The sequence below is a fragment of the Zonotrichia leucophrys genome, chromosome 9 (genome assembly GCF_028769735.1).
Source record: "Zonotrichia leucophrys gambelii isolate GWCS_2022_RI chromosome 9, RI_Zleu_2.0, whole genome shotgun sequence".
NCBI lineage: Eukaryota > Metazoa > Chordata > Aves > Passeriformes > Passerellidae > Zonotrichia > Zonotrichia leucophrys.
Genome location: NC_088179.1, coordinates 2,712,187 through 2,739,142, shown reverse-complemented (window position 1 = coordinate 2,739,142; position 26,956 = coordinate 2,712,187). Strand labels below are relative to the sequence as shown.

The 26,956-nt window shown below is 42.2% G+C and overlaps 1 protein-coding gene across 1 annotated transcript in view; it reads left to right on the top strand.

Annotated features, from left to right (window-relative positions):
- Nucleotides 1-22,794, top strand: part of LOC135451416 (vesicle-associated membrane protein 2-like) — a 54,700-nt gene extending 31,906 nt beyond the window's left edge. The window contains exons 2-5 of the mRNA XM_064720570.1: nt 10,446-10,563; nt 18,392-18,550; nt 20,107-20,158; nt 22,180-22,794. Of these exons, the coding sequence (XP_064576640.1) occupies nt 10,446-10,563; nt 18,392-18,550; nt 20,107-20,158; nt 22,180-22,196 (346 nt within the window). The 3' untranslated portion in view covers nt 22,197-22,794. The remainder of the gene's footprint in view (nt 1-10,445; nt 10,564-18,391; nt 18,551-20,106; nt 20,159-22,179) is intronic.
- The last annotated feature ends 4,162 nt before the right edge of the window (nt 22,795-26,956 follow it).

Here is a 26,956-nt window from a genome sequence, read left to right as displayed (position 1 = left end):
AAACAATGCAGTACACTAGAACAACACTGCCAGAGTCAGAACCCAATCTGACACCCTGTGGGTCAGGGTGTTGGTGGCAGTCCCATTGGAAATGTGGCTCAGCCCTCCTGCAGTGTCAGGGGTGGCTCTGCTGGAGCAGGGATCCTGTAGAGAAGGATGGATTCTTCCTCTGAAGATCCAGTGGAAGGAGAGGCAGCTGCTGTTCCTCTGGGGAATCCAGTGCAGAAGCCGTGCTGGTGTCTCAAAACCTCTGGATTATATCTGGGTAGCAATGCTTGGCTCCTCCCTCTGGGCTCACATCTCCCAATGGGATGCTGCAGTTCTTACCAGCCATGCAGTGACATTCCATAGTCTGTTATCAGCAATGTCCCCCCAGTTGTGGAAGAGATAAGGAAAACTGCCCACTGAACAGGAGACAACTGCCATACAGATGGCAATAGAATATGATTTTCTTGACAATCCAGGAGAAGCTTCTCCTTCCAGGTTTGCGAGTCTGGAACTGTGCCAGAGCACACCAGGGTGTTCAACCTCGCTGGGCTTCTTCAAATCTGCTCCAGCTTTGGAGTCCTGAACTTTGGAAACGTTTCTCTAGCAACATGTTTGCTATTTGTGTCTTTGCCCTATAGTTTGTTACGGAGGCAGATTGCATTTCTTAGCTTCCAGTAAGAAATGGCAGCAGTGGCAGTGACTCATTTATTGTTTTATTCTTGCTTTGTTTCAGCTGTGTCTCACCAAGGCTCTGAGTAAAGCTTTGTTCTGTTAGCTTCCTCTCTCTCTGTGCTGCTGCACTTTGGTGATTTGTGCTCTAATCCAGCATTGTGTGTTTGCAATCAGCTTTTTCTTTCCCTAATTTCACATCAGTAACTTAGGGCAAGAAAAAGAAAGGCTTTGTGTTATCCAGGATTTATTTATTTACTTAATTCATTTACTTTACTTTTATTTATGCAGTGTTATCCAGGATCTGACTTCTCTGCTGATTCTCTTCTTTGCTTAGGTTTGTTGGGGTTTTGTCACTGTAGCTGAGGGGGGGTTGTGTCTTCTTATGCCCAGTAAAAGCACTTTCCCATTTATAAACTTAAATTCCTTTAATAAAGTTTGCTGGGGAGCAAAGTGCCCCTCTTCCTGTGATGGTCAGAATCTGGGTTCTCTTTCCAGGGATGTAACCTCAGTGTGCAGGACAGAGCTGAAGGTGCTGAAGTACCAAAGGGATTTAAGGGCCACTTCAGCTCAAATGAACCCCTAACATAACTGATGGGGCTAATGGAGCATAAGGAACCTTGGTAAAAGAAAATTCTGGTGTTTTTTTGTAACTGTGTGTCCATTTACATACACTAGATTTCATCTGTATTGAAACAATAACTGTTTTGAGAGAAAATGAGATGACAGAGCTGATCTTTGTGCCAGTTTTATTGCCTTTAGCCCACATCTTTACCCAGATAACTCAAGGTTAACAAGATGAAAAGCATCAAAAAAAATTAAAAAGGGAAAGAAAAGAAGTTTGTGTTCTTTCAGCTGGTGAAGAGAAATTACTACAGGACCCTGCAACCTGGCAATTCTGAAACCTTGTAAGAATTAATAGAAGGTGCAGTCAACACTACCTAGAAACTAGAGATAACACTTCCTTCTGAAAGCTGACTTTAGTGCAATACAGTATTTTGGTGTTCTTCTCTGTAGACATTGCACTGAAGATAGATTTTATTATTAACTATTATGAACATATCACAGAAATTATTTTACATATGTTTTACTAAACAAATTTCTATCTGAAAGCAGCCTGATGGAAATTAAGCAAATTATGAATTTAAACAAGCAAAATGTAGAAAACCATAAATGACATTTGTCTCCTTTTACAATATAATGTTAATATCTGTATAAATATTAAGTGAAAGATTTTTTTATTATTGTTCACACCTGTATTTGCTTTCATTCCCTAATGAAAATAAATCTCATTTAGTGTAAAAATTACAAATATATTCATACCAGCCAATGAGAATTAACCCTTTTCTAAGAAAAAACACATAGTATGGGACTAAAATTGGTTGTGGAAATTACCACAAAAGGAGATTTACTTTGCAGTTGTTTTTTTCAGTGTTATGCATGTGAGTATGTAAATTTGCAGATGTGAAGATGGGACTGGTCAAGTGGGATCTAAAGGCATGGCTGAAAGTCCCCATCAGTAACCTGCATTAATTCTGTACTGCTGAACCATGTGGACAGAGACTGAGACCTGCCTTGTTGTTGTATCCAGCAGCAAAGTGTCCAGAAACTGAAGTGTTTCTAAATGAATACATCATCTTACATGTTAGAAATGAAGATGTGACAAATAAAAATATTTCTCTGTTCTTGGTAGGAAAGGAAACACGAAAACTTCACAGTCATAACCCAGATAGCAAATAGTGTTTGTGAAAAAATTTTCAAGATGCAGGTATGTAAATCCAAGGGCTTCAAATGATGAAAGAATGTCCTTAAAAATATCACTGTAGATCAAAATTTCCTCTAATCCTTCAAGTTAGTGAGCAACATTCATGTGGCTTGAGTGCAAGATACTGGAGAAGATAAATCAGTTGGTCATCACTAACCTAACAAATGTTGATCCAATTAAAGATGATGTCTTAGGGTTCCTCTCCTTTTCCTCTGTGTGCATATTTAGTACACCAGATGGTTAATGCAGTCATAATAAACTAGTGGGAATATTTAATTAAATGTGTTCCCAGGACATTAAATGCAGAGCATTATCCTTTGGCTGGTGATCAGAGTAAATATTTGGTAATAAGGGAGAGTCCTTGTAGAATATTGTTGGTAATACATGAAAAGCACATTTGAGAACAGAGCTGTGTTCAAAGCAGAACTTTCTTCCCAAAATGAAGACATCAGAAATGCTAATTATTTATACCTGGCATTTTGTTCTACCACCAATTCACTATTAATCATGACACAGTTATTACAAACAACATGAGGAATAATTTGAAACTTGATAGTCCTGGACTGGCGTTAGTCAAAGCTTGCAGCCATTTACCTGTCAATAGTCACATTTTTACTGAATACTGAAGGGCTCAGATAGAAAAAAGGGACCGTAAGGAGCAATCTCTGTTCTCTTGTAGGTGAAGGGATCCTCTTTGCTCTTGTTGGGAGCTGGTTCTAGAGATCTCAGAGGGCTGAAAACATCTTCCTGTGGTCTGACAATCCCTGCAGATGGCCACTGGCCCAGCAGTGATGCTCCTCTGTCAATCAGCTCTTATCTCCTTAGCCTGACCAGTTTTATGATATCATGGCTTTTTTACTCCCATTGAGCAGATTTTGTTTGCTCCCCTGCAGAAGTGAGATGAGTAGAATGCAAACAAGGATAAACCTGGCTTATTAAAATAGGCTGGGCAGTAACTGGGGAGGGGGAGGGGGGAAGATGAGTTAGAAATCTGAAATACGTACAGTTGAACTGAAAAGCAAATTACCCCACTGAGAGCATCAGGATTGGGATGGGATGGTCTCCGGTCAGGGCTGTCTTTGGGGAGTCTCTCACCCTGCAGGCAGAGAACATCATTAACTACCTGTAAGAGGAATTAGAACCTGAAAAACAATTTTATGTCATTTTATGGGCTAATTTTATGAGATTTTAGAAACCTCTTTGCGCCTCTCCTGGCAGAATTAGTGTGTGGTTTTCTAAGAATAACAGGACCTGCTATTTGTCACTATCCCATTTCACTATGGGAAAACAAAAACATTGGTGGGAGGTGCTGGGGTGGATAATGAATGTCTCTGTCCTGGACACAAGGAGAAACATGACTGTCCTCCCACTACTGTGGTTGAGTTTGGTTCTGAGTCTGAAGGCTCAGAATCTTAAGGAGTTTAAATATAAATTCTTTGAGAGGTGACACCTGAATAGAGGAGCACAGAGTTTGAGTCTGCTCTCTTTATCAGGCTGGGTTTTGTTGGGCTTGTGCCAAACCTCACATGGCCACGCTGATTGGTAAGAAAGATTTTTTTAGCTAGGCTTGGCTAAACTGACCTCATGCAGAAATAAAATCCCATGTGGGATTAACACATCTGGAAACCTGCAAATTCCCCCAGGATGCAGAAATCTCCAAGCACAGGCAGTACAAGTCCCTCCCTGCAAACCAGAAGTGGAAAAATTGGTTTAGCTGTTACTGCATAGGGACAAACAGGGCAAGCCCAAAACTAACAGCAAACCACACGGCTGTGGAGCTCCTTTATTTCTTTAGAGATCCTTGTGCCTCAAAGCATCCCAATTCCCTGATGAACATTCCTGCACAAGGCACAATGGGAGATGGATTTGTTTCTTCAGCTGCTCCTTGGGCCAGAACCTTCACTGACATGCACTAATATAGTGTGTAAATGTGTATTTGTAGCTAATTTTGGTAATTGTTTTAGAGTTAAATCTCAAAAGTACAAAGCTATGGAGATGTTCTGATTTACTTTACAGTTGAACAAAGGGGTGTTTGTGGTGTATTTTCTAAATGCCTTTGAAACCACAGACTACCAGACTCTGCTCCCACAGCAAAGCCCAAAGAGGTGGGTGCCTTTTGAAGGGGTCCATGTAGAAAAAGTGTCTTAAATATGTGTAAGTTACAGCAGTAAATATGTACTACACAAATATCATAGCTGAACAGTAAAAAATAATTTAAAAAAAAGTAATAAAAAAGAGGAGAGGGGCAGTGCAATTTTGTTTTATTTGAACAACGGGGAAAGGGTTTGAGGAAAGAGGACTCAGACTGGGGTTCTTAAAAAAATCTTTTCATTTTTGGTAGGGATCATGAATCAGATGTGCTGCACTGATGCACGCTCAGTGCCTCTCCCCTGGGCTGTGCCACTGACACCCCTGGAGCTGTCTGATGGGATTCTCACTTCCCATGGGCACAGCCCCAGCTTTTCTCACTGTTTGAGTCTGAGGGGTAGAAAATAACTCCTGCTGCTGGAAATAGGTTGTGAGCTCTGTTGGAGTCAGGTTGGAGGAGCAGAGGAGGACAGTGGGGAGGCTGGGCTGTTCTGCCCCAGCTTTCTGTGCCCCTTCGTCCCCTGTACCTGCTCCTGCCATATGTGGGATAACAGCTGCTCCTTAGCTCAGTGCCTGTTGTCAGGATAAAGGCTTTGAAGGGATTAGGTCCTGCAGTTGGAGGCTTAAAGAAGCACTTTAGATAGATAAAAGAAGATGCTGAAAGCAGCCTTGGAGGTTCTCATGGGAGCTGTACCAAGGCCTGGCATCCTCCTGGTGTTTGCCTCTCCCTTCCCTAGCCTGACTAAGGGAAAAATTCTGCTGTGTAGCTCACACCTATGTGTCGCAGACATCTTTTCTGAAAAGTCCTTTCCTGAGGATTTTGTCTCCTGAGAAGCTGGGAGGCCTCAGGAACAAAATGTAAACAATGATTATCTGCTGCTGTGGAATGCAACAGGTGCATCTGGGATTGGTCTCAGGTGGTTGTTTCTAATTAATGGCCAATCACAGTCAGCTGGCTCAGACAGAGAGCTGAGCCACAAACCTTTGTTATTCATTCTTTCCTATTCTATTCTTAGCCAGCCTTCTGATGAAATCCTTTGTTCTATTCTTTTAGTATAGTTTTAATGTAATATATATAATAAAATAATAAATCAAACCTTCTGAAACGTGGAGTCCAATCCTCATCTCTTCCCTCAACCCTGTGAACACTGTCACACATATGAACAAAAATTAAAGTGGTGTCAGATGGTTTCCCAAAATGTTAGATGCACAATCATCCCTAATGTTCTTTCAGCCAATGCTGGAATGCAAAACAGTAACAGTGGATCTCTCCAATTCTCTCTTAATTAAGAGTTGCAGCTGCCTTTCACTGTCAGATCTAAACAGCGAGTTGTTTCCAAAACATCTCAGTGAGATGACAAACCTCCCAGTCATGAGTTTGACCCCCCAGCTCCAGCCCAGCTGGGAGAGCTGAGGATGTCTGAGTCAGCTGAGCCCATTGTGCTGAATCACTCAGAAAGTCCCTGGAGGTTTCTCCCAAGGTGGCTGCAAATACAGAGCCTGCAGTGCTCCCAGTCTGCTGGGCTGCCTCTGTGCTGACTGATCCACATCTCCTGGTGCTCTGATGGCACAGGGTGGCTGCCATATAACACTATTTCCTAGGGATTCATAGCCTTTTTCATCAACAATAGCAGAATTTTGTTCCTCTTTCAAAATTAATTTGACTTGTTCTTGGCAATGGCAGTTCTCAGAACCAATGGTAATTTTTTTCTTTTCCTGAAAAGATGTGCACAATCTGATGGTAGGGGCCTAGTGATGGAGCTTTTATATGAATTTTGCATTCTTTGTAGCTCTCCAAAATCATGCCAGACCGTGAGAAATTATATTTTAAAGTTGTGGTACTTCATGTATTTCAAAAGGAAGTTCTACAACACAGTGCTAATATTTTTGCATAAATTTTTTGACTAAGACTTCTGAGAAATTAGAAACTGATACAACATGGTCCAGAGGCAATAATAGAAGAATTATGTAAATGCAGGAAGAATGATGTCAATGTAGGCCAGGCTTTAATTCCAGCTTTAATTTTTGCTCTGTGATATTGCAGAGCATGTCTGTGCTTTCACGTGATGCAGGCCTTCAGTTCCCTTCTTTACCAGAAAGCTTGGATTAGATTTTAGGTAATTAATTAGGATGGGCATGTTAATTACGAGATTGCTGTGCCTGAGCATAAAGATTGTCACCTCTCTTTGGTGGCTGCTGTCACTGTCATATTTTCTGAAAAATTCTCTTTGCCCAGGATTTTCTCCTGGGAAGCTGAGAAGCCTCAGAGAGGAATGAAAACAACAATTATCTGATTGCTGCTCCTGTGTTTGCTGCTTTGGAATGTGGCTTGGACATTGTTTACCAACAGGTGAATGTTTGATTGGTTCCATGCGAATTGTTTTTAATTAATGGCCAATCACAGCCAGCTGTGTCAGACTCTGAGTCTGTCACGGGTTTTTATTATTCATTCTTGTTAAGCCTTCTGATGTCTCTTTTCTCTTTCTTTAGTATAGTTTTAGTATATATAATATAATATATACTATATAATAGATATTATAGCATAATATAATATAATAATAATATATCAGCCTTCTGAGAACAAGGAGTCAGATTCTCATCTCTCACCTCATCCTGGGGACCCTCACAACAACCACATCCTGCAACTCCTGCAGCTGTAAAACCACCCATCCTTCCCATCACCTCCTGCCATGTTCAGGGAGCAGAGAAGCTCCAGAAAATGCAGCTGAAACCGAATTAGATGGCAGCAAGAATGCTGGAAGGGAACAACCTTGAGAGTATCTACTGTATGTCAAGTCATTTTAAGGACAGCTTGGGAGCTGCAAAAAACAGATGAGAATTACTGGGCAGAAAAGGTGCATGGCAGAGCTCCAAATGTGGAGTTATCTCATAGCTTTGACCAAGAACATTACTGAATTTATAAGCTATGCTCACAGGCAAAACATGTGGCAGGGAAAAACTCTTCTCACATACTCCTCTTCTGTGGTCTCTGGGATTCCAACAGTGCATAACTCAAGAGAGGAGCTCTCCTGACGTTTGTAGTAGTGACACAGTGTTTCCACAGGAGAAAATCTGCTTGTGCTGATTGGGAAAATGCCTCTTTACTTCCTTAACTGCAAAGAAGTTTAACAATTTTAATTTTAGCTCTGTTGTTGTGCCAGGATCTCCTTTGAGGTTGCTGATGCTCCCAGGGAGATCTTGTTTTGTGTTGTGTGTGATGTACGTTATAGTCAGATTTTGATCCTTTGTGACAACTTTTAGTAGTGGCTGTGAGGTCCTCAAAGGATGGGCAAGGTTCAGTTTCTGCTCTTTCAGCTCAAGTCCCAGTGAAAGGGTGAGGTGTGAGACACAGCAGGGCTGCAAACAGCAGCTCTGGGAGCTTCTGGAGCCACTGCTATCCATGGGGATCCCAGCCTCAGGCAACACTGCCAAACTGAATTTTGCAGCCAAAGGCACCTTTGGGGAGCCCACTTCAGTGCCCCAGGCATTCTGACAGTGCATTAATGAGGCCATAACTCCAGCAGCATTAATCAGAGCCCAGGATGTAGAAGGGAATGATTCACAGAGAAACACTGTGTTCTCTCAGTCTGTCACTGTGGGAAGGCATTGGTGATGCATGAGTGGGATTTGTGATATTTCTCAGTTCACATGCTCAGGGATTTCCTCTGCAGCTTGAGGAAGGGTTTGCTTCCCTGTGGGGAGCAGTGAGGGGTCCCTTGCAAGGAGAGGTGAGGTGTGGGTGTGAGGATGGCTGGCTGAGGCTCGGGGACCCTGCTCAGGCTGGGGGAGAGATTTGTCTGCACAAACTCACACTCTGAGACAGAGCAGATCTGCTGCTGGGGTTTCAGGACATTTGTTTTGTCCTTTGTGACTGGAGAAGGGCAGTGTTGGAGGTTGGGAGCTGCTATGCAGAGGGTCAGGGCTCTGACCTCCTCCTCCAGGGTTGTGGACAATGCTGGAGCTGCTCTGGGGGGCATTTGGGGACCAAATGGGGAAGGTCATCATTGCAGGGCTCTGACCTTCTCCTCCAGGGTTGTGGACAATGCTGGAGCTGCTCTGGGGGGCATTTGGGGACCAAATGGGGAGGGTCAGCATTGCAGGGCTCTGACCTTCTCCTCCAGGGGTTGTGGACAATGCTGGAGCTGCTCTGGGGGGCATTTGGGGACCAGCACTGGGGAGGGTCAGCATTGCAGGTGCCAGAGGTGACTGACCCCATGCTTTGTGCAATTCTCACCCCCATTTCCTCCTCTGTTCTCAGGAGTTCTGCAGTTTACTGCAGCCCCGAGATACGTGAACAGTCTCTGTTTCAGCCCGCACGTTTGAAGAATGAGTCGGAGTTCTTCAGTTCTCGGTCTCAGAGTTGTTTATTGGATCTTATCTATAAAATTTTTCTCCCGTCCAGCCGAGGTTCGCTCAGCAGGACAGACAGAGGCACTCTGCCTGCCCCTGGGGCAGTGTTATCTCTTTATACTACAAACTACAGCTAACATGTTTGCAATTACTTTCCAATACCTATCACCTGTGTCAGACTGTGAGCTTCTACTCTAAACCAATCCCAAAGTGCCAACATCACTGCAGAAGATGGAGGTAGAGAAGAAGAAGGAGAAAGGCTGGACATGCCCAAGTCCCTCTGTCTTGTCCCCAAAACCCCCATTCTAAAAACCCCAAAATCTACCCCTTCACCCAGTGATAATTTTATTATTACACAACTTAAACTTCTGTGGCTTTCAGATCTTCATACAAAGTTGGTAATTTGCTCCACAGGTCACAATCAAACCCACAGGTGTTCTGGGCTGTGTGCCAGGTCTCTGAGCCCCCTGGCAGGGTCCTGGCAGCTCTGGGCACCCAGAGGGATGCACTGAGTTCCGACACTCTGTTTGTTTCTCCTCTCTTCTGTTTGTGATGGATGTGATCTCCTCCTGTTTCTGATTGTTTCCTTCTGTTTCTCTTGGCTTGGTGAGCTCCAAGCAGGAGGAGCAGGGCAGAGCTTTATCAGCTCACTGAAAGGGTCACAGCCCATCCCTTCCTGCAGTAACACAGAGTCACAGGGGGTTGCCTTGTGGCACAGAAGCTCTGTGGTCACTTTGGCCATTGGCCTAACTTAGGGTAAACAACTTGAGTTTTTTACCATTTAAAAAAGCAGCAAGGGAGGTGGAAGAGTTTGATAAAGTCCCATCAAGAAATAGTGTAAAAACCGATTGTGGTATGAGAAGGAATAGTGTGAGAAGTAGATTTGTAGAAAAATTTGAAAACCTGACAGAAGGCTCACACAGCATGCGTCTGTATACAAACCTTGAGATAAGAAATGCTGATTTAGAAATGCCATGGAATAGGACAGAAATTGTGGCGAGAAAAATGGGACTAGAAACAAGTTTCAAAGGATGGCCTTATAAAAAAGACTGAAGAAAGTCTTTCTCTCTATTTGGAGAAATAGAACTATGAAGGATGCACTGTAGTAGGACTCATGAGGGCTTTTTAAATGATTGGCTTTAAGGCATCTGCAGCACGGTGTGGCTAAAAGCTGATAAGCCAAGAAAGGCTTATAGTGTTTTGTAATTAAAAAATAGTTAGCTTCTTATTGTGATGGTGTGAATTGTAACATCTGTATTGTCTCACCCTTCCCATGAGACTGAAAATGGAATAAAAGTGTCTAAAATACCTCTCAGTTGCCCCATCCCTGGGTCAGAAAATAGTGTTGTCTGACAGAATGGAACAGTAGGGTTGTGATCCAAGAATGGAAACAAGCGTAAAGGTCTTTGAAGAAAAACAAAGTGCTTTGAAACTCCAAAAGTTCTTTGAAGAGAAAGGTACTTTTTACCATTCTAGAAAGGGGTTGTGAGCAAGTCAGGATGGTTTGGTCACTCAGGTTCTCTGGTTCTGCCCTAGGTCTGTTCCAGGATGGTTTGGTCACTCAGGTTCTCTGGTTCTGCCCTAGGTCTGTTCCAGCATCTGCCCAGGGTCCTGCAGGGGCTGCAGGAGCTGCAGGGCCCCCTCCTGCCGCCAACGTGTCCAGCAACAAGAGGCTGCAACAGACACAAGCCCAGGTGGACGAGGTGAGTGCTCAGGGCTGATGTGCTTGGGTCCCCCCTTGCGCAGCTCCTGCTCATCTGAAGGGAGTGGGTCCAGAACTTGAGGTCTGCCAGCAAAGAGAGATCCTGGATATAAATATCCCTGCACCAGGAACAGCTCTGCAGATTAAATGTGGGCATTGCTGCCATGTGGGAGTGTCAGGGATAGGATGGTGGGGATGGACGGAGCCCAGAGATCTCTGCAGCCAGGTCCTGGAACCTGTGGTTTATTGCAAAGGGCCTGGGTGCAGGGCCCTGCTGGGATTTGGGGTTCATTACAAAGGGCCTGGGGGCAGGGCCCTGCTGGGATTTGGGGTTCATTGCAAAGGGCCTGGGTACAGGGCCCTGCTGGGAGCTGCAGCCACAGCTCAGAGCAGGCCCCAAAGAGAGAGAGAGATAGAGAAGGCAAGAGCATGGTAAAGAGAAAATGAGAGAGTGAGGAAGAGTAAAAGAGGATGAGAGTACGAAGTTCCCATTACAGTACAATAAATCTTCTGTGTTGAATATTCTGATTCTCACTAACCAATCTAGTACAAGATACAAATCCTATAGTATTTACATACAGCCTATAAGAATCATCACATTACCATACTGTGTTACATTTTAAACCCTAAAAACTGCTCTTTGGACCCCTTCTGCTGAGCTAGTAGGGTCTGCTCTGACCCTTGAGCCCATCTGCAAGCAGAGGGTGTTGTTCCATCAAAAAAAAATTACCTTCAACCAGCCATACCATTGCTTTCCAGTCGTTGAGTAACTAAAATATCTTGAAGCTTACTTTCATTTCAATCTTGCTTATAGTTTCTACATTCTCAAAATCTTTTGCCAGACAATCATATTTATAAGGCTTTTATGTTTCATCTTCCCCAACACTGCCAGTTCAGGGATTCCTCCCAGTCATTCTGCTTAGGAGGAGATGTCATAGTGGAAGCAACTCCTGTAGTGTGTCTAATCCTAAAGTTTAGATGGTAATTTCTCAGACTGTGTCACAGAGACAGAAGAGCAGCGGCTTCTCCCAGATAGATTAAAACCACCAGAACTGAGCCACTGAGGGCGGTGTTCATTAGCAGGAGCTCTATTGATTAATCATCCCAATTTATTCCCAAAGAAAGGCACCCACACATGATGTCATAACAGCTTCTCTAACAAATCCCCACTCCTTTTCTTGATCTTGGGGGACCATGTGCCTGTTCCAGCACATTCTTAAATTCTTGTCTTGGCTGTAATGCCAGAGTCCCTCCAGCTGCTGTGGGAATGGGAACAGTGAGCACAGCTGTAGCATCCTTACACGCCTGCTGGGTGCCTTTGTGTGCTGGCTATTCAGGAAAGAATATTGTTCCACCCCTCCAAAGGCTGAAGTAACTCATTGCTTACTGTCTGTGGTGAAGTGCACAGAGCTTGTGTGATTCTCAAAAGCCAATTTGATAAAATACACATTAGAAAATATGTACTTGCATGTGCTTAATTCACATTCCCTGAAAAATCCCTTTGCCCAGGATTTTTCTCCTGGGAAGCTGAGAAGCCTCAGAGAAAAGGAAAACAATAATTATCTCATTTGCTTCTCCTGTATTTTGCTCCATTGGAATGTGTGTGGAGATTGTTTACCCACAGGTGATTGTTCCATTGGATTCTGCTGGGAGTTGTTTTCACTCTTTGGCCAATCAGGGCCAAGCTGTGTCAGGGCTCTGGAGAGAGTCAGGAGTTTCCATTATTATCTTTTTAGCATTCTGTAAGTATCCTTTCTGTACTCTTTAGTATTGCTTAGTATAGTTTAATATCATAATAAATAAAAATAAAATAATAAATAAAAATAAATACTGGTATAATAAATAATAATATAATGGTATATATTATATAAATATATAACAATATATTATATATTACATCTATAGCATATATAATAATATATAATAGTATATAATATATAATATATCATAATATTATATAATATATATAATAATTAAGTAAATAAATAATAATCAATAAATAATAAATAAAATAATAAATATGCCTTCTGAGAACATGGAGTCAGATTCATTTCCTTCCTGCCATGGGGCACCCTGCAAATACAATAACTTACCTGCCTAAAAGCCTCTATTTTCAAAAGCTTTGGGCATGCTTTAAAGATAGTAGAGAAGACCTCAAAATATCCAACTCAAATGCATTTCTTAAGATAAGTTAAATACACCTGTCGAAATGGGCCTTGTCTTTTTGAGAAGCTTTTCTTTGTTGAAAATCTGGAACAGTGACTTTCTGGTCTTCCCATTGTTGGTGCTCAGATGTGTTCACAACATCCTCTGGCTGCAGAAATGCTGCAGAAATGTCTAGACTAGGTTCTCTCTTTATCTCTTTATTTCCTCTTCCAGTGGGGAAAGAAAAGTTAAAATTTCATTTTAACTTTTGTCTTTGGTCAGAATAATGAAATAAATTTCTTGTCCTCAACATGCTACATCATGAAGGCCCTGTAATTGTTTATGTGAATGACAGCAAAAGTAACTATCCCTAAAAGATGATAAAAATTGCCTTTTAATATCTTAAAATGAGTGATGCCTGTCAGACACATTGGGCTCTTCAAGTAGATCAGTAGAGATGGCTTCAGTGAGGGTGTGAACCCTTGCTTTGTGTTTAATATACTCTGCATTCTGATTCTTTCCACTCAGACCCATGAAAATCTGTCTTTTTGTGGAGATGATGAGATAGTTTTGGATGTTGCTCTTGCCCAGTATGGGGGGGACAATGAGCAGTTCTTGGATTTGAGGGTTATGTTGGTGAAATCCAGGATTTGTGGGGGTTTTGCTGCCATTTGAGAGAGAGGCTGCTGCTGTCACAGAACCACAGAATGATCTGGGTTGGAAAAGAGCTTTAAGGTCATCTAGTCCAACCCTGCCCTGACACCTCCTCACCAAGCAAACCATGGCACTGAGTGCCCCATCCAGGCTTTGTTAAACACTCCAGGGATGGCAACACCCCCCCTGCCCGGGCAGACACTTCCAGTGCCCAATCACTCTGTCAGTGAAGAATTTTTCACAGATTTGGAGCTGATAGCACATGGTCAGCAGGTCCTTTTCAGCAGGGAAATCACAAAATAAGAATAGCCAAGGGAGGCAAGCTGGCACTTCCAGCACTGTGAGGTCGCTGGGGTGATGCTGGTTTGTCACACCAAGAGATCCATTGTGAGATGCCATGATGGGTTTTTTACTTTTTATTTTTATATGCCTTTTATGCATTCTCGATACCCTTAACAAGCATATTTGTATTTTTTTAAACTTAATATCCTGGTATTTTGCTAGGCCAGACATCTTAAAAGCCTTGCAGCTGGGGACTGGAAAGCCTCACCTTATCCTGAGATACCAAGGCCCCCTCTAAAACATTTATTGTAAACTAAAATCAGGCCCCTCTGGGGGGAAATACTTTAGAATAGGGAGATGTCAGGGCATTCATTTAAGCCTCTCATTGAGGCATCTTTGTTAGATATTTTGCTAATTTGCAAGGTCTATACATTTACATACATGATGTACTGCATAGTGCACCTTGGTGAATTGTTGTGCTGATGCCTTGGAGGGGCTCCCTAGAACAGAGGCCAGACAAGATTTAGAGAATAAAGTGGGTATTTATTAAAGGCCTTAAAACAGCCACACCTTGGGCAGTCACAGCCTCCCAGAGGCCACACCCAAGCTGGACAATGGGCACCAGTTTTTCAGACAATTATGTTTGGTCCATTTACATATCAGGGGTTAATTTTGCAATTACAGCTTCAGCTAATGAAGTCATTTACCCCCAGTTTGCTGCCAACAATTCACTTTTGTTTGTACTTTCAGGGCCTGAGGCTGTGGGGTGTCCTTAAGTTTCAGGCCTGGAGAGGAATTATTTTGTCTGAATAAAAGGGAGAAGAGCAGCTGACAGGTTATGGAGTTTATAGTGAGTTTAGAGTTACGCACTGATGCAGTACAGGATGTGAAAAATATAAAAGCTAAAATCCTAAGGCATCACTACTGTGAAAAATGCCAATCACTTGTTTTTAAAGTTTTAAAAGTTTAATAGTAATGAAATGGTTATAAAAATAGTAATATAATTAGAGTAATAATAATTTGGACAATTTGGATTAGGACAATATGAGACAATAAAAAAAAAGAGTTATGGATGTCCAGGTACCTTATTCTGGGCAGCACAAGCCTGAAAAAGGACCCATGTTAACAGAGGATTGACCCTTAAAAACAACAACCTCATTCATACACCTCATACATGATGCATAAATTCCATTCAAACACAGGATTCTGTCTGGTCAGTGTCAGCTTCTTCCTCTAAATCCTGACAGCGTCATGGCTGAGCAAGGCGGGAAGAAGTTCATTTCTTCTGATAAGAGAGCAATAAATTCATTTTCTCTGAAAGATTTAGATGTCCTGTGGCTGCTATCTTGCTGCGAGTCCTTTCTTTAAAAGAAGTATCCTACATAGCATAGTTTCTATTTTAACATTTTGTTAAAACCTAAAACTATATTTAACACACCACTTCAGAAAACTAACACAGCATAACTTTCTAACACAACACATATAATATTCACGTTAATATTTGCGAAAAGCCAATCATAAATAGGCATTTTTCACAACTAGAAGAAAGATATTTATGAAACACCGAAGTCAAACCCTTTTTATCCGTCACCTGTGGCTCTGTCCCGGCTCGTTTCCCTCCGTGCGCCCGCAGGTGGCGGCAGAGCCCGGGCAGAGCTCGGCAATCTCCGCTGTTGGTGATGCTGATGTTGTGATGCCCGGGGAGGATTTCACCTGTTCCTCTATTGGGGTTTCCCCCCCGAATCCTCTAGACACCGTAGAGATTATTTTCTAAGGCCCAGACAAACATTCATCTATTTGACAAAAATGAAATCTCACCTGGGTGAGTGTTCGCTGCAGCCAGGTTAAATTCAATGAGTAGTTCTGGGGAAACAAAAAAACAAAAAACAAACACAGAACCAAAAAAGCAAACTAAGCAAAAAAAACCACCAAAAAAGCCCAAAAAAACCCCCACAATCCCCCCGGCAAAACAAAAAAAAAAAAAAAAAAAAAAAGAAAAAAAAAAAAGAAAACCCAAAAAGCCACAAAAGAAACCCCCCCAAAAAACCCAAACCAAAACCTAAAAAAAACCAAAACAAAGCAACCCAAAAAAAACCAAACAAAGCAACCCCAAACTCCCAAAAACAACACAAAAAAAAACCAACAAAAACCAAACCAACCAAAACCAAACCAACCAAACCAAACAAAAACTCAAAAAAACCCCAGCAAAACTAAAAAAAAGAACCCCCCCAAAAAAACCCAAACCAAAACCTTAAAAAAACAAAACAAGGCAGCCTAAAACCCCCAAAACAACACAAAAATCCAACAACAAAAAACCAAACCAACCAAAACCAAAGCAGCCAAAAAACCAACCAAACAAAACAAAACAAAAGCTCCAAAAAACCCCAGCAAAACTAAAAAGCAAAAAAAGACCCCCCCCAAAAAACCCAAACCAAAACCTCAAAAACCAAAACAAAGCAACCCAAAAACCCCAAAACCACAAAAAAACCAACAACAAAAAACCAAACCAATCAAAATCAAACCAACCAAAACAAAACAAAAACCCCAAAAAACCAAGCATACAAAAAACCCACAAATAAACAAAAAAGCCCAACCAAAACCACCCCAAATTGAAAATAATTGGTAGGAAATACCAGAGTACTTTGTATCAGAATTTTCAAATAGTTTATAATTTTCACTACAAATCATGTCAGCAAGATAAAATTCAACTAATTACTAGCTGAGAAATCAATAATTAAAAAAATTAGCATTGTTTTATATGAAGTTAAGTGCTTGGAAGGTTTTGGTTTGGAAAAGCAAGTAAGAAAATTTGGATTGACCAAAATATTTCATTTTGGTTTAGGTTTGGTAGACAAGTGAAACAAATCTTTTGAGACCTTCTGCCAGTCCTGTTAAAGATTCTTTCACTATCAATTTCCTCTCGCTGTATTTGAATAATGTATCCTTTAAATAATTCCGGATTTTTGCAGGTAGTAGTTAAATTTTATTAAATATGTATAACATGGAATTCCTTATTATAGAGAGTGAGAATTAACAGACCATCATCTTCATTCACTGCAAGAAAAATTGGACCCAACTTTACAGAGTTTGTGACACTTGCATTAGTGGTGACTTTCTGCAGGATTACCATTTAGTTATTAGCTTGCTAGAGGAGGATTTTCACCTCAGCCAATGTGTAAAATCCATTTATGAACAACCCTTGCCTGTTACATCCTGGCTGTGCAATGAGCCTGAGCTCTCTGCTGCTCTTTGGGATGAATTTGCTAAAGTGAAATGTTCTCCTCCTCCTCCACTTCCAAGCAGGAATTCAGATCATGGCTGAGGAGTCATCATGCCCAAAAGATCTGCAGAATGAGGAAATGATTTGGTAAGGAAATGCACACAGTTCCCTTTAGAGTGGGCTTTTGTCTGTCTGCTTTCTCTGCTTCAGGTAAGGAAGGTATTAAACAAGGAGAACAATGGCTTGTTCTTAGTGATGTCAGCCAAATTGTGCTGTAGAGATCTTCATCAGATCTTTGTATTTGTATAAAAGAAGTCAAAAACTTTAATCAAACTAAATGTGGTGTTTCATGAGGTCTGTTTGTTTTCTCCCTTAAGGACATCCAGCACAGTGTATCTCAGTGAGGCTAATTCCACAGGCTGAGGTTTTAAGGCAGTGCCCAGGGAATGCCATCACACACCATATGGCAAAAGGCTGGGCATCACTGCCGCTGCTTTGTATGAAGGGGTGGGACTATTTTGGGGCTGAGAACGATTTATTGCTCAGATAAACATCAGTCTCAGAGGCTGTGAGGTTTTAGAGGAGCAAGCAGTCAGCCATAGCTCAAAGCAGTCACAAGTTCTTCATTGCAAGGCAATATAAACCTTCTGATCCAATGGACAGTGACGGTGTTCACAGGGATCTGAGGATGAGGGAAGAGATGAGGATCTGACTCCATGTTTCAGAAGGCTTGATTTATTATTTTATGATGTATATTATATTAAAACTATACTAAAAGAATGGAAGAAAGGATTTCATCGGAAGGCTAGCTAAGAATAGAAAAAGAAGGAATGATAGCAAAGGCTTGTGGCTGGGACAGAGAGTCCAAGCCAGCTGACTATGATTGGCCATTAATTAGAAACAACCACATGAGACCAATCACAGATGCACCTGTTGCATTCCACAGCAGCAGATAACCATTATTTACATTTTGTTCCTGAGGCCTTTCAGCTTCTCAGGAGGAAAAATCCTAAGGAAAGGATTTTTCATAAAAGACGTCTGCAACAGGGGACAGTTGCCACAGGGTTTATTTTGCTTTTCTAATAAATCACCTTTACTCACTTCTACTGCAGTGTGGTTACTTTTACCCAATGGGCTTCATGTGAGACCTTGTGCATGGGTCTCACATGCACACAAATGCTTCTGTTATAACCTCTAAACTCTTGGCTGTTCTACACAATTACACCCCTATATTATAAACCCTTCACCATCTTGTCAATGCAGTTTCTCACTTAAGGCATACTCTTACTTACAACTACAGAAACATGAATTTATGATTTTTCTGCTTAATGTCTGTGTATTGTACTTTTACATCAGTCCAGGCTTCTCCCAAGGCTGCAGATCCAACCCTCCTGTGTCTGTGGAATTTCTGTTTTTCCCATTCCCACAGCTGGGTTCAGGATGAAGTGTGACACTCCAGGGTGTGACCAGATGGGTGCCCCTCATCTTTCCTGTGGGAGGGGTCTCAGGTGTGTCTGTGTCTTCACAGGTGGTGGACATCATGAGGATGAACGTGGACAAGGTGCTGGAGAGGGACCAGAAGCTGTCAGAGCTCGACAACCGGGCAGATGCGTTGCAAGCAGGTGCCTCACAGTTTGAGACCAGTGCAGCCAAGCTGAAGAGGAAATACTGGTGGAAAAATTGCAAGGTAAGGAATATAAACACTTGTTTGGAGTCACTTCTTGGCAGGAGTTGCTTTCACTTGCATTTAGTGGGACTTTGCCTGCAGGATGGCACCTCTGACTCATCTCTTCTCATCAAGGTGAGAAGGAGGTGCCTTGACCTCAGTGCTCCAGAAGTCAAGCAACTTTGATCTTTACCAGAACCCATAATTTCTGCAGTATATAAAATGTAGATACAATGTTTGATGCTTCCCCAGTGCCTTCAAATAGGGACGGGAAACTATTCCATGTCAATTCGTGTCAGTTTTGGGAGCCACAAAACCTGATCAGGTGCAGTGAATTCCAGCAGTGGAAGAAAAGAAGCTTTTTCCTTGTGGGAATCATTGATCTGATTTGCCTTCAGAATGGTAAACCATAAAAAAAATACCCAAAACTGGGTTCTGTACACTGCTGTGAGAAAGGAGAAAATGACAGTCTCTTATGAAGAGGGGCTGGTTAGGACAAAGCAGGACTTTGATCAACCAGCTCCAAAGTCTAATCCTTCCCCAAGAGCAGAGAGAGCCTCACTCTCCTTTGCTTTTTCAGACCTTCTCCAATATTTGTGGATTTTGGACCCAGAAACTTCATCGTCCCTTGCTCTTCTAAGACTCTTGTCTTTGCTTCTTCCTGCTCGTGCACGACCACCACAAACACTGTGCCAGAATTTCACCTTGATTTCCATTGCTCAACATCAACTTTCCTGCTGATCATTTATGTCCACCCAAATAAAAGCAGATGTTCCCAAGGGGGAATCCCACGTGTCCCTCACTAGCCTGTTGTCTGCTTTGTCTCTCCAACCCACAGTGCTATGAAATGCAGAGCAAGACAAAATATTCTGGGTAAAAACACTCCAGAAATAAAAGGATCTACATTAGAAATTTACCATAGCAGGTCCTCTGGGCCTCTTTTAGCTGTTGCCCAGCTGATAAGTTCAGAAGTGCAGGAAGCAGGGCTTTTGGGAGCTGCAAGCACAGATTTTGAGTTAGGTTCACCCCTGTGACTGCAGTCAAACCTGTACCTGCACTACCTTCAAACCTGCCCTCATTCTCCTTTCCTGCTTTCTGCTGACAAACAATCCCCCTGTCCTTCCTCTGGCTCCCAAACTCTGCAAAGAGAGGGAAAAAAATTTAAAAAGGATCTCCTGCAAGCCAATGGCTGGCTCTCTCCTCGTGGTAGGAGGAATGAAGGCTTTGATTTGACATTCCCATGTTTGTTGTTTTTCAGTCTTTCTGCTCACTAAGGTAATAATGGCCACTGGGCTGAAGCCCTGGAGGGTTCATCAGCTTCCAGGGGCTCTCAGGGGGCTCTGGGCTGCCTCTGCTCTGCTTTGCATCCACCTATTTCTGGCCAGCTCTGACAACAGGCTCTGCCCATTGCTGATTTTAAAACCAGCAATAAATCTGGGGCCTCAGCAAGTCTTTACAGAGTTAAAAATATGAGGATTGAGTCATTAAGTAAAAGAAAAAAAAAATTGAGGGGTTAATCTGTTTCACATGAAAACCTGACTTTCTGTTTTTCTTTCTCATATCTTCTCTTTTTATAGATGATGATCATCCTCGGTGTAGTATGTGCAGTCATTCTCATTATAATTATAAGTGAGTAATTCATTTTCTCTTTTTTATTTGTGTTCTTAATAGCTTGTGACTTAAGAATGGCTGATACATTGAAAAACAAAGCAACAAAAAAAATGGATATAAAATATTTAACTGATTAATTTGTGAAATTTCCCTTCTAGTGTTATGCTTTTATAGTGAGAATTACTGCAAACTCCCTGGACACATATTGGCAGAATTTGTTGACATTCAATGTTTTTAACATTAGCATGTTACATAACTTTCCCTAGGATTAAAAGCTCTCCCTTTTTATGTTTTAAATAAATTTTTATGCAGTCTGAGAGATCTTCCTTTCAGTATGATGATGATGACTGCCACAGTCCCAGTGTTTTCTGCTAAGAACAGTAATCCTTGAAATACCTCATGCCTATAAAAAGAGGGTGAAGGCACATAGGCAAACAGGCATCTGATGAATTTTTTAAAAGCATGTACGTGCCCGGTTTCTGCCATACCAGCTAGAATTTGAGATGTCAGGGTTTCTGAAGATTCTTTTGCACCTTGAATGCCCAAATCTTGTTAAAAGGTGCCCCAAAGTCTCACTGACTTCTTTTCTCAAAGATCATCTCGTTCCACACAGTTGTGTAGGGAAGGGAGCTATGAATGAATAATAGCAGCCCTGCTGCTTGGGACTCAGGGACCTTGTAATGACAGGAACTGAACATTTCATTTATGTAACCCTGTGCTAGCAACAGCTGTTAGGTGACATAACTGTAATATGGCATTAACTGCTAAAAGGGAGATTCTCCAGATACACAATGCAGGTGGTAACCCAGAAGAGATTCACCAGAAGGCCAGACTGTGGATGTGAGTTAATTCCCAGCTCTCAAGTTACATGCCTGATGCTCAGCATGTTTCCATTTTCCTCTGTTGCTCCTGTAAAGAAAGCTTGCAGGATCACCTGTAAACCTGACTAAAAGGAATGAGATACATGTGACAGTTTATTAGCCTTATGAATGCTGGCACCAGAGTGACCCAGAATAATTCCAGGGTTTCGTAACACTGATACAGTAAGAATGGGAAATGCTTAGATATTAATTAACTATATTAACTGGGTACTCAAGAGAAAGACCAGCCTTTGTGCAGCAACCAGACAAAAGAAGATGTGCAGCCATTGAACTAATTGCTGGGTATATATTCTCATTGAGCATTATGTGAGTTTTAAGAAAGTAAAATGTGGTCAACATAGCTCATATCAACCTCCACGGAAGTTTAGGAAGTAAGAACATTGTTTTACTCCTGGTTAAAATGTTGAATGCCTGTTCTGCTAAATTAAAAAAAAAAAAAAAAATTTAAAAAGCCAGTGCAGGTTTGATGTGGGTTAGGTTGAGTGTAGGGTATTTAATCACAAACTTGAGTGTCACATTGTTCAACCCAGGCTGTGGCTCATCACAGTGAGATCCAGTACCAGGGCAGTGAGATTTGACTGTACCTGTTGTTCAAATTATTTTCCCAGTTTATTTGATTCCTCTGTAATAAGCTGCAGCTTCAGGAAGGACCTTGTGTATTTAACTCAAAGCTGTGTTTATTTGCACTATATGTTTAAATGCCATAGACATCAAGCATGCAGGTGCTGTCTGCATGGCTTTTCCAGTCTGATGTGAGTGGGAACAAGGCCATGCCCTCCCTGGGGGTGGCTGTGGGTGCAGACAAACTGAGCCATTCCTCACAGCAGCCATGGGTGCTGCCTGCAGGAGGATGCAGCACAGCACACGGCTTTGCTGTACTGGGGACAGCAGGTAACATCACTGCCAGCCCTTGCCCTGTCTGCCTTCTGAGCCACAGTCTCCCGTGATTTCTACCCCAGTTTCCCCTCCAGATTCCCTTGGGCACAGGAAGAGCCTCCCTGTGTCTGCCACACACCACGCTCCTCCAGCTGGGATGTGCTAAGGATGTTTGCAGTCCTCTGACACTGCTGTGAGACAAAGCACAACACTAACTCTGTAATAACTCCTGGGTTTTGTCTTTTTTTTTAAATCTTTCTTTCCTTCTGCTTCATTTCCCAGTTTATTTCTCCACTTGAGAAAGCAGAGAAGGAAGACTTGGCACACCTTTGTTCATATCAACCGACGATATCAGTGTTCCTTTGTTGAACTCCGCTTTTTAATTCCCGCTGTCTTGGGATTTTTGCTTGTAATAACCCATAAGCATTCAGTGTGGTGTATTTTGGAATTCTGTTGTTTCCACAAGAAACTGTACCAGCTAAATACTGCCAAGTAGTTCCATACACTGTCTAATCACTGTGTCTTAAGATGTGTGCGCACTGACCTTCAGAAACTGTAGTATATGAAAAGCATCCTAAACCATCTCAGAATCAGAGAATGCAGCTGTGGGGAAGCTCATGTTTAAAGGGACACTGCCAGGTGGACTGGACCCAAATCTAAGGTTGCAGCAAACATTAAGACCAAAATTCTCAATCTGAGCTCCTAAAGTTGGATGGCAAAATCCATTGTCAGACGTATCTGCTACTCCCATTGAAGAGAGTGATACCTCTAAGTATTCATGTAAGATATCATATTTCAGTTTAGCCAACCAAACACAGATTTCTTTGAGGTTAGATGTAGAATCCAAGTCTGAAAACCTTGTCTGCAGAAAATAAATAAATAAAGACTGGTTTATCATCTTGTATGAATTTACTCTTTTTCCTCATGGAAAACACCTCTTGGTGTTCTGAACAACCAAGATGGCCTCAATATGAAAGCCAGAAAGGAAAGAAAGCTCTGTGTGACAGCCAAAAAGCATTGGCTAGCACAGTGCTGAAAAAGCCAAGGGAAATGCAAAGTGGTGATGCAGACATCACAAATGGCTCAGGTGCAGTCTCTTGCTGAAAACTCAAGGCCCCATTTCTCAGGTTCCATGGGACATCTCTTGGATGCCAATCCCCAATAACTGGGCCCTGACCTGGGGCCCATGAGCAGCTCTGGTGGTGTCTGAGGCTGCCCAGCTCTGGGGAGGAAGCTGCATTTGCAGGAATGGTCCCCTCTGCCAGGATGGTTCAAAAATCAGGAAGAAGGCAGGGGGGAGCAATGGGGAGAGGCTGAGAAAGGGAAGGGTGCCCAGCAAAGCTTTCCTGGAGAGGAGGAAGGAACAGAAACACTGTTCAAAGCAGAGGTGTTAATAGGCTTTAAAAAGATGTGTTTTAATTTGTGCATGTGGGTAGTTCATAGACTATAGTGTCATCTTTGTAAAGTGCTCAGCTGAGATACCTATTGTACTCAATTAATTTAAACTAACATTTGATGTAATTAAAAGAAATTATATATTGTGGCTTGAAAGAAAGTTCTTTATGCTTTGGTGAGTTTCTTGTTTTTCTTTTTAAAACAGTGAATAGTTTAATCATCCTTAACCAAACTAAAAATGAATTAATCAAATTTTGAGCCAGGAAATTCAGGAAAAGGTCTTTTTAGGATAACTCCTTCAGAATTTCTAAAAAGACTTAATAGAATTTTAAAAAATAATTTGATGTGTTGGGGTTTTTTGTCTGCAATTTAATTAGGGAATAGAAACAGTGATAATAGTAGTGTAAATATTCCCACTGAGGAGTATTTCTCTTGATATAGAGTTTAAAAAAATTGAGAGCCTGACCAGTTTATTGCTGTGAATCTATGTATAAATTGTGCTGAAGTAGAGTTTTGCAGAGAGAATAAGTAATGATCAATTGAAAGGTTCCAGTTGCATATTTCCCTAAATATTTATCACTTTCTAGTCATGTGTTCTACTTCATATCATTAAGTCAAAAGTGGCCCCAGTCTTAATGAAGCTGAATATTCCAAGTTACTAATGTGATACTGGACTTCTTGGTATGCCCTGATCATTCAGTCCTTCACTGGGTGAGAACCCAAACAATTCAGAAATCCTCCTGGGCTGGACAGAAACGTAGCAGGGATGAAAGACTTGACTCTGTGGGGTGACACAACTGTGTATAAATGAGCTTTCACTGGGAGAGGAATGAGCCATCCAACTTCAGGAGCCCTGTTAAACTGATAAGGTTATCTGATATCTGAAGGAATTATCTGCTGAGAGTGGGACCCTGCCACCCACACCTGTTACTGATATTGATAATTATCAATATCAGTATTGTCATCAATATTGATATTGAGCGTGGTGTCCTCACAGGGCTTCTCTGCTGAACACACTCATGAGATGGGCACAGCTTTAGCTGGAGGTGGTGCAACCAGGAAGGTGAAATGCTGATACTGAGCCTTAATACAGATGTTCCTTCTCCTCTGGGAGGCTGAACTGATACTCAGCTGATAGGAGTGCAAATACACATTAAAGAGTCTGAATCCTCTAGCTGCAAACACACCAAGCTCCCACATGAAACTGCAGTGGAAGTGCTACAAGGATACAAAGCTCACATTCTCCCAGCTAATGTAGTTCAAGCAAGTTAATAATCAAAATCAAATCTCACCTTTAGGTGAGAGTGGAGAACAGAAACTGCTCTTTGTGGAATGTGGACCTATTCTCTCTCAAAATTGTAACTAATGGGGATGACTGCTAACTATAAGTGAGAATTTGCAAGGAAGAGTTAAGAAACCTAACTTCTAGTGGGTTGTAAAACATTTCCTCCTGACTATTTCCTCCAGTGTGGTGATGAAGTATGGTAAATTAATGTGTTTAACTTTTCAAAGTCATTGCCCCATGGTGTGCTCTTGAATGCTCAATGTTTGCTAACTGCATGTGCTGTGGTGGTTGGTTGTCATTGGTGAGATAAGCCATGGAATCTTCCTAATTCTGCCCAGGGAGCATGAACAAATGTGTCTGATGCACAAAGCTCAGCTGCTCTTGCAGAGGGTTAAACCTTCATCAAGGAGAACATGGTGATGGAGGACTGTTCAGGGTCACAGATTGTGCAACGGCATCTCTCCCATCCGTGCAGGGTAATGCAGAGCACAATCTATATGAACACAGCTGGAGCTCTCAGTTGTGGTGGAGCCAGGATTGATTGGAGCTCTCATTCGTGGTGGAGCCAGGATTGATTGGAGCTCTCATTCGTGGTGGAGCCAGGATTGATTGCCTTCCACTCCAGGTTTGAAATGTCTGGGCAGTTACAACTGCCTGCCTGTGAATTTTCCATGAAATGGTTAAGTCATTCTTGTTCAGTCACCACCAGTCAGAATTTCAGCTCCTGCTCTGTGCCACTGATGCTGCCTGGGCTCTTCCCCTGGGCTGGTGAAACACAGGGTCACAAAAAGGCTTCCTTTAGTGACCCTGGCATATCCCCAGGGAATGCAGGGCCATGGCTTTGTGACTGCCACCTTGGGCACCAAACTGGCTGGAAGCAATGCTTTTGGTAGCTTTATCCAGAATCAGACACTGTTTGAGAGCTGCACATTCCATCCTTTCCAGAAGCTCCTCCTCTCCCGGAGCACGGCTGTACCTAACAGAGGCTGTGCAGCAGGAGATGCCCTTCCCACAGAGCACAGCTGAAAGGAAAGGGTTAACAACTGCTCAGGGCCTGCCCCATGGCTGCTGCTGGGCTCCTCAGTCATCTTTCAATGATCTACATCAGCTTCTGAGCTTGAACAAGCACCCACTATCAACAGGCTACTGAGGTCCTGCTTGGGCACTGCCCTTCCAAATTTAGCTTGTGTTGCAGTGACACAGGTGTGGATTTAAACCCAAAACATAGGTGTGGCTTTAAACCCAAAACACAGACGTGGTTTTAAACCCAGAACCAGTGTAGCACAGAACTTGGCAGGAAAACTTAGTGTGGAAGCCCTAACGAGGTGCTTGACCTGATTTTCACTCGATAGCATTACATAACAGTACAGTCAATCCAACAGAGGCAAACCTAATCCAATACTATTAGAAGGAGGATGGGAGAATCTGATAAAGGTTCTGAATGTAACCTAGGGTCTGTAAGACAAGGGGTGATTTAGAAATGTAGCCAGTTGGACTTCTAAAGCTGGCACTTTCATTCAGTTGAAACCTGCATGATGTTACCCACAGGAACAATTCAGGCAAGTAAAATACTTGGCTTTTTTTCTTTCTATGTAGTGACCTGCAATAAGAGACTTAAACAGTGATGGAAGATCAGGACATTATTGACTGCAAGGAATTAATTAGAACAGCCTCAAAAATCTGCTATGCTTTTGTCTGAGTAGCAAGACCTTTTAAAATTCCACAGTTTCTGTCACTGCTCCTGTCACAAGGCTTCACCTAACTTTAATTTTATGAGCAGCTGCACCACTTCTTGTCTAAATACAATGGATTTTAGCTCTTAAGACCAAGTTCTTGACTTGACATTGATATTAGAGCAAAATGGTGATGTCTGTTTCCCAGAAGGGCATTGACCATGGAAGACTCAAACTTGGGGAACTTCCAGAAGCTCTGCCTCAGCTCTTTCATGCTTTCACAGAATGAATTTTCTCTATTCCAGGGGAGATTATCCACACAGAGGGAATATGCATGATCTGTTACTTTTTTTTTTAAGAGAGGCCCTTGATTGCATACTGGTGGGAGACCTTCCCAAATAACCTAGGGAGCACTTGGGTATGATCACCAGGATTTGCCTCTCAGCCCTGCTCCTCCTGCCCTTTAAACAGGCTTGGCTGAACCAGCAGCCACATAAGGCACTGGGCTCCCTCCCAATGTACACAGTGAGTATTAGAGAAAGGCCTCAAAGTCTCTTTGATCTGGATTTGCATCCTGACCTGAACTTTAGACCTGTAACAGATCATAACCTTTGGGCCCTCTATCTCGTCAGAAGGCTGAGATGCTCTGCCAGCCAGTTCTTCCTCATCTGATTTAAGTCCCTGCTGCTAGACAAGATACATTTGA